The following is an 8,572-nucleotide window of genomic DNA, read 5'->3' on the forward strand; positions in this document are numbered from 1 at the left end:
GGTGTGTTTAGGAAATATAATTCAACTTGTAGTGTAGTACATGTTATAATATAATAGGCCATTTTATAGTGGTGAGATTTTACGCTTTGGGGTAGACCTAAGGCCATTGGTTACAGCAAGTATTGCCTATTTTCCCGGGGTACCATTTTACTATGGTTTCCGTTGAAAAAATATATATCTAGGTACATCTTTCAAAAAGTGATCATTTTGAGCAATTCCTTTTAAAAAGACAAGGCTAAAATGTGTTATTTTTTTTCTGTCCCCCCTCCCCCCTTGAAACGTTGCCTTGGCGAATTTCTACATTCTACAGAGTTACCGGCTGAAGAAGGTAAGTAACCTTAAAATGTTCTCCCCCCTCCTTTGTATGCTGATGTTAAGATGACATTTACAACAAATGTGATGTTTGTTTCTAACAGGAAAAACCTTGCTGGAACTTGTGATTGAGCAGTTTGAAGACTTACTAGTTAGAATTTTATTGCTGGCAGCGTGTATATCTTTTGTAAGTATAAAGCAATTTATTTTCTCTCCAAAAATGTTGAGAATATTCCATAAATGAAAAACCAGGAAATAAATGATGTCTGTTGGGTGAGAAGATTATTTTTGGAGGTTTAAGCAGTATCCTCATGAATTTTTTTTTTTAACCCTCGGTATTTTTAAATTACAAGCAAAACATACGAAGCCATTTGTAAACAGAAAATAGATGCCTCCTGATAGTTACAGTGCAGTTAGAAATTATTCTCGAAGGTGGCAGGGTTTCTTAAGTTCTTGTGACTTATCAGCTTTTAATATCAGAAAGTTCTTTATTGGAAGGCCTTTTGTGTTTGGGGTTCTTCCATTGTGTCAGGTCATACTGAGATGATGTGAGCTCTTTATAGTCTGTAAATAGAACTTACAAAAGGAATATACCAGTTGCTCTCCCGTCCTGGTAATGGCAAGGTGACAGTTGTTATTGACAGTGACAATGAATGATGACGGCAGTGATGGCACCACTGTTGACCAAATTTGGTCACTGACCTTTAGGGTGGCATATTTATCTAAATTGGACCCTTGTCTTGAGTGACTCCTAGGTTAAGAGAACAATGTTCAGTACAGTTGGTTCTAGATTTTAAAAGAAAAAAAAAACCAAACCATAGTGTTTTTTCTTGCTCTGCATGTGCTTGAGTCCTGTATGGTTGCTAAGAAACTGGCGAATGCAAAGGACTACAGCAGAAGAAAGGTGATGGGGGTTGGTGAGGATATTTCTAGGTTATTAATATTTTTTTCTGTTCAGTAATAATTTTTTATTGCTTATTTTTTTAATTGAACAGTGAACTTACTGTTAGTTTTCCTAAAAATGGTCATGAATAGAACACAGATGTTCCTAATCCTAGCAGCATGAGATACTTTTTGTCCTTAACTTATAGTATTTTGTTCTTATAAAAACTATGTTGGGAAGTCAAATTCACCCAGTCTTTGAAAAATTTACACGGCTTCAGGATTTCATTTTTGTATGTTTGTATGTATGCGAGCCCCAGATATCTACCTTAGTCTTTATGACAACCATACAATAACGGGCTATTTTGAGAACTAGATAAAGAAAATAGTGGGCATTAATTTAGGTGAAGGGGAAAAATTGGAGAGAGGTGAACTTTTTTTTTTAATATATTTTTATTGATTTCAGAGAGGAAGGGAGAGAGAGGGAGAAACAGAAATATTGATGAGAGAGAATCATTGATTGGCTGCCTTCTGCATGTCCCCCACTGAGGATCAAGCCCACACCCATGACCTGATTCATAGGTCCACGCTCAACCACTGAGCCAGCTGGGCTGAACTTTTTTTGGAGTAATTCTGTGCACAAATTCTGCCATTGAGACTTTAATGATACTACATCATGCCACATTAACCAAGTGATGTGTAGCCATTAATCAGACCTTTTCTCAGTGGTTTTCAATAATGAAATTAAGAGTGATATATCAAACCATTCAACATCCTGAGTTAATCATCCATATTTATTGCATGCCCATTCTTAATTTAACCCCTGAAACTCCCCCTCCCCCAAGTGGTTGCTACTTTAACCAATTAAGATAAAAGAATAGATCTGTTTAACTAGTTTTAATATATTGTCATGGGGCAAAAAATTTATATATTTGGGCTAGTGTAATATTTATTTTTAAATTGGCTGGCTACATAATTCTGAGATAGTCTCAGCTTTGTTAGTGAAAATACTAGGGTTCAGTAAGGTCATCAGGCACCTCTTAGAGGTTAACTGGTGTATACAAACCAGAGATAAAATAAATTTCTAATGAGTTATTCTGTATGTATAACTTAAAGCACTGTTGTAACATCAGTGGCATTATTTCCAATAAGCAAGCTATTGACTATTTGGGTTGTATAGGATCTCTTGATTGGCCAATTTGAGTGACCATTAACATTTTTAATTAATGTGTGTTATGTTTGCTTTGAAGTAAGTAGTTTATAGTTTCTAGGCATTTTCAAATGGATTTTTAAATAAATCCTTTAACTTTGTTGTAGGATGTTGGGTTTTTGTAGCTTGTAGAGTTGTGTTTTGAAATTGAGGTTTGAGTTACTTTTGGGTAACTACTTGGAGTTATTACTCAGGAAATGCACTATGTTACATTTTTGTTTTGTGGGTTGCTACACAGAAAAGTAATGTGTTTAGAAAGTACTGTTACTTGCTTTGATTTGTTTAAGAAATTGCGGATATAAAACCTGTTCGTTGATTTTCTTCAGTTGCAGTTGGCACTACTGCTACATCGAACTTGACCTTTTCATTCCACATTTCTTTATCACTCAAAAGAACTTTGTGGTTGTCAGTTTATTTCTGGGAAAAACTGGAAGATTATTTGTGTTCTTTTGGAGAAAGGAATAGGTAGTTCTATATATATGATAATCAGGTTCTACTCAAGTTAAAAAGAAATATTAGGCTTTAGTGATTTATTTCAAATATCAAACTAGGTAGTAAACTGTTAACCATAGTTAATATTTTGCTGTGACAGAAAGTAGGAAACTGTACTAATGTTTTACACTTGTAACCTGAAGAGATAGTTTAATCAGCTTCTTATTCATCAAAATAATTTATTTTAAAGGTCACTTAGAGTGGAAGAAGTGAGTGATATATCTTCCATTGCATATGAAATAACATCAGAAATTCTGTAATTAAAAATAATAATTATTTTTTGATTAGAGAGAGGAACATTGGTTTGCTGTTCCACAGATTTATGTATTCATGAATTTGTTGGACGGTGATAGTGCTGTGAAGAAAAATTAAGTAGTGGGGATAGTAGAATAAGGAAATATGGGGAGGGGTGTACAATTTTTAAATAAGGGTGGTCAGGAGAGGTCTCTAAGAAGGTGATGTTTGAGAAATACCTGAAGGAGGTGAGCATGAGGGCCATATATTTCTCATCTGTCTGAATCATAAAGTTCTCTCTGGTAACACAATTTGCATAAGTTTTACTACCTTCTACCTCCATTTCCCCACCTCAGCTGCTTAGATCAACCCCAAAATGCTAATAGAACTTTCTTAGGCCAAGGCACTTCTCAACTTTTCACTTACATTTCAATAATTGTCTTTTCTTACTACTGGACCCTTTAAAGGGACCCCCCCCCCCTCAGGGAGAGAAGTAGAAACATCAATGATGAGAGAGATCATTGATTGGCTACCTCCTGCAACACCCCATATTGGGGATCTAGCCTGCAACCTGGGCATGTACCCTGACTAGGAATTGAACCGTAACCTCCTGGTTCATAGGTCAGCACTCAAACACCATGCCACACCAGCCGCACCAGCTGGGCTAAGGGGATTCTTAATTCCATTTAGAGCCTAGATTATTCCATTTGCTATAACTAATATGTATTTGGATGAGTTAGTGTTAGTAGCGTTTTCAAAATATGTGAGATCCTTATACTTTGGTTTTCTCTGAACTATATTTAAGAAGTGTTTGAGCCCAGCCAGTGTGGCTCTGTGGTTGAGCATTGACCTATGAACCCGGAGTGACAGTTTAATTCCCAGTCAGGGCACATGCCTGGGTTGCGGGCTCAATACCCAGTGTGGGGTGTTGTTTTCTTTTAATTTCTTATTTTAAAAAAGGTAAAATGAGCAGTTTACTGGTTTAACATATTTAAAACCTTTAAAATATGAAAGGTGAATATGTATGTATTTTTTTGCTGTTTTGAAAAAGATTATTGTCTCAAATCTGAAAACATTGAGTGTTTTCAGAAGGTTTGTGTTGGCATCAAAAGAGAATGTAATCTAATTTATACGTTTTTTTAATCTTAAAATTGATTTTTAATTTTTTTAAACATAGGACTTTATGTAATTTAGGTAGATTTGGTAACTATTCACACAGCAAATTTGTTTGAAGTACAATAAAGGGATTTTCCTTAGGAATTAAAAAAAAATCTCTAGCTTTTAAGTCTTCAAGAAGACTTGAACAGTGTTGTTTTATTTTATTGATTTCAGAGAGGAAGGGAGAGGGAGAGAAACATCAATGATGAGAGAGAATCATTTGGCTCGTCTCTTGAGCAGCGGTTCTCAACCTGTGGGTCTGACCCCTTTGGTAGTTGAACGACCCTTTCAGAGGAGTCACCTAAGACATTCGGAAAACACATATATAATTACATATTGTTTTTGTGATTAATCACTATGCTTTAATTATGTTCAATTTGTAACAATGAAAATACATCCTGCATTTCAGATATTTATATTACGATTCATAACAGTAACAAAGTTACAGTTACGAAGTAGCAACGAAAATAATTTTATGGTTGGGGGTCACCACAACATGAGGAAGGTCGCGGCATTAGGAAGGTTGAGAACCCCCGTCTTAGAGGTTGTGCTATACAAACATCAGTCTTACAGATAACAATTAAAATATACCGTCTTACCCTATTGAAGCAGTTTACATTGTAGCTGAATGTTCATTAGCAAGTGGTTACTTTGAATAGGATTAGCAAGTTTGAAATTGAACTTGCTGGATAATGTAAGCCCCAGAAGACGGGTAATGTTTCTGTATTTAAACAGTGCAAAGCAAAGGGAACAAGAAACTCTTTATGCCTAAAATTATACTGCAGTAGCCTTTTCTTCCACTTTTCTTTGATGCTGTTGAAGTTGGTTATCTTTTTGCTCTTAATATTTAAGTTCATACACTGCCACTTAAGAGTCTTACTAGTATACCTTAGAGATTGTATGAAGTTTTGTTAAATTCATTTGTGCATTTATTTAATAAATACATAGTGAGCAACAACTGTGTATAAGAGATCTTTAGGCCCTTGGGGATACAACAGTGAACAAAAGGCAATACAAACAGATAATTTTTTCAACCTATTCTCTCTCTTTTTTAAAATATATTATTGATTTCAGAGAGAAAGGAAGAGGTGAGAGATAGAAACATCAATGTTGAGAGAGAATCATTGATCGGCTGCCTCCTCCATGCCCCCTACTGAGGATTGAGCCCGCAACCCAGGCATGTGCCCTGACCTGGAGTAGAACTGTGACCTCCTGGTTCTTAGGTCAAGGCTCAACCACTGAGCCACACCAGCCGGGCCAGTCTATTCTCAATAATTTCTGTAAACATTTCCCCCTCCCTCCTGTGTGTGTGTGTGTCTGTGTGTGTATTATATATATACATATTATATATATATTTATGAAATAACACTTTTTTCCAATATATTTTTATTGATTTTTATAGAGAGGAAGGGAGAGGGATAGAGTTAGAAACATCGATGAGAGAGAAACATCGATCAACTGCCTCCTGCACACCCCCTACTGGCGATGTGTCCACAACCAAAGTACATGCCCTTGACCGGAATCAAACCCGGGACCTTTCAGTCCGCAGGCCGACGCTCTAGCCACTGAGCCAAACCGGTTAGGGCATAAATTCATTTTTTATAACTTCTGGAAAATCATAATGAACTGGCCGTACTATTATGCTAATGAGTCATCTTGCATTTCAGTAACATGTCACTCATCTAATTTCTCCTTTTCTCTACCTTCTTCCTCATTTTATGGAGTCTTATTTGTCAACACCACTTACACAAGAGAGGTTTTCTTTTCAATAGAACAAAACCATGAAGGATTGTACAATGTGATTTGAACATGATAGACTGGATTGATTCTTACCAGTTAATGAAATGCAGTTTATTTTCATTTTGGAATGTAGTATTTAATTCTTTGGGTTATTTGTGGTTTTAAAATAGGCATTTTTCAAAGTACTCAGGAAATTGTTGGTTGTCAATCTTTAATAACAGCACTATCCTTCTACCTAAGAGATTTATTTGCCCACTAGTTTCTTATGAAGCAGTAATTAGTATATCTGCAGAACTTTTAAAGAACTGTAAATGCCTGTGTTTCTTACACGTAAACATTTAAAGTGATATGGTGGAAGGAAAGAGTACTGCATTGTACAGGTTAGGATTATTATATTGATGAATATCACTTGTGCAAAGAAACTACATTTCTTGAAAAGTGGAGGTTTGCTCTGATCTATCACTGCTTGCCTTAGTCTTTTCCTTTCTCCAACTGTTATGAGATATTGCTCTAAGTTTGTTCCTCTCGGCCTAGCTGCCAAGAGGGAAATTCATATCCGCTTTAACAAGGTGTGAAGCTTATCTTACAGTTGCTAATGCTTCACTGACCTTTTGGAAAGGTCCTAGTTACTCTTCAAGTTGAGTAGTTTTTCTCCCAAGAGCTAATTAAGTTTCTTATTTCTCATATACTATCCTTGGCAAATGTTTGGAAGGCTAGTATTAAAGCAGCTGTGATCTTGCATCTATCAGAATTTACAACTTCCTAGAGAAGATTTCACTTTGGCATTAGGCCTGGCTTTAACACCAGGAATGTCCTGTTGAAAGCTTACAGCAACATTTATAATTATTTTGGTTTTCTTCCTGCCCTGGTTCACTAGCTGTCAGTTGTGATTGACATCTACCTGGTCCTGGTGTCTACTGGGGTTTTTTTCCTGCCCTAATTGGTATTTCTTGTTAATTCGTTATCTTCTTTTACTTGGCAAAATTCATGTTGGCTCTTGCCTTTAGTCATCTTTCTGATAGCTATTTGTATAAAAGCTCACTTTATAGTATTCCACTAAGTATGTAGTCCAGTGGCTTATTATTGCCCTAAATGATATCTGACAATATTACAAGTATCAAAAATGGTGCTTTTATTGCTTACTAAATCTTTTAAAGGAAAGATTTTATTGTGAAATATGGGAACATTTTAAGCAGTTTTAAAAAACAAAGTTAATCCTTAGGTACCAGATTGAATCATTAGATATGTTTAACATCTTTCCTGGATTGGCAGTTTTTCACAGAAATGTCTTGTTAAAATTTCAATATTATTTTTATTTTTTAAAATACATTTTTATTAATTTCAGAAAGGGAGAGGGAGAGAGAGATAGAAATATCAATGATGAGAGAGAATCACTGATCAGCTGCCTCCTGCATGCTCCCTACTCGGGATCGAGCCCGCATGTACCTTGATTGGGTATCGAACTGTGACCACCTGGTTTACAGGTTGATGATCAACACTGAGCCACACCAACTGGCCAAAAATTTTAATAGTATTCATTGTGTTGGATTCTCTCTTAATCACCTTAGTGTTTCTCAACTATGAAGTATACCGTGGCTCTCTTAGAGCTTTTGGACCTTAAGAAAAGTTATGGTTGTGTTAGCAAGAAATTAATTCTCTTCTCATTTTTCTTGGCACAGTGTTCTGTGTCCAGTTGTAATATTTTTAGACTTATGTCATTCCTGAAATGCTGTGCTGCTATACTAGATGTCATATGGAGGATAACCTTCAAACTATATTCCTGATTATGGGACAACCTTGCAATAATTCTGAGACAACCTTCAGTAATACCAATGGGGAAAAACTTTGAATCAGTGATCACATTATTTTTATTATGGATTTATGCCAAGGATATTATTTGATACTAGTGGCCTGGTGCATGGATTCGTGCACATTGAAAGGAAATTAATTAGAAGAAAGATTTGTGCAGTAATTGCGTTACTACAAAAAATTACATGTCAAACTAGTATATATAATATAGTATTATAAAATTAAAATATAAAATATTTAATATTGCTATTGGCCCTTTATAATAGTAGTGTGCGAGTCAGTGGTTTTTTTTAAATATATTTTATTGATTTTTTTACAGTCATTTGCCTTTACTTTAACAAAATTAAGTGTAAGTTTCCCTTCTGACTATCCTATATAATAAAGGTGTAGTATGCAATTTGTCCCCTCGGCCGGGAGTTCCGTCGGGGAGTTTGACCAGGCGCGGGGCTGAACAGGGGAAGGGAGGGAGGCCCTGGCCAGCAGCCACTACGGACCCTACCAGTGCACTAATATCATGCACTGGGCCTCTAGTCTATATAATCTATAATAATAAAAGCGTAATATGCTAATTAGACAGGATGTCCTTCTGGATGTCCTTTTGGACAAAGCAGGGGCTGTAAGGGAAGCCTGGGTCCCAGGTGCCAGAGGGAAGCCAGTGCTGGCAGCTGGGGAAAGGAGGGCCTACTCTTGCACGAATTTCATACATCAGGCCTCTAGTCCTATCTAATAAAAGAG

At 36.1% G+C, this 8,572-nt stretch overlaps 1 protein-coding gene across 1 annotated transcript in view; it reads left to right on the forward strand.

The window, feature by feature from the left end:
• The first annotated feature begins 225 nt into the window (after positions 1-225).
• Positions 226-8,572, forward strand: part of ATP2A2 (ATPase, Ca++ transporting, cardiac muscle, slow twitch 2) — a 55,598-nt gene continuing 47,251 nt past the window's right edge. The window contains exons 1-2 of the mRNA XM_006768906.2: positions 226-328; positions 417-499. Of these exons, the coding sequence (XP_006768969.1) occupies positions 241-328; positions 417-499 (171 nt within the window). The 5' untranslated portion in view covers positions 226-240. The remainder of the gene's footprint in view (positions 329-416; positions 500-8,572) is intronic.

The sequence above is a fragment of the Myotis davidii genome, unplaced genomic scaffold, assembly GCF_000327345.1.
Source record: "Myotis davidii unplaced genomic scaffold, ASM32734v1 scaffold223, whole genome shotgun sequence".
Taxonomy (NCBI): domain Eukaryota; kingdom Metazoa; phylum Chordata; class Mammalia; order Chiroptera; family Vespertilionidae; genus Myotis; species Myotis davidii.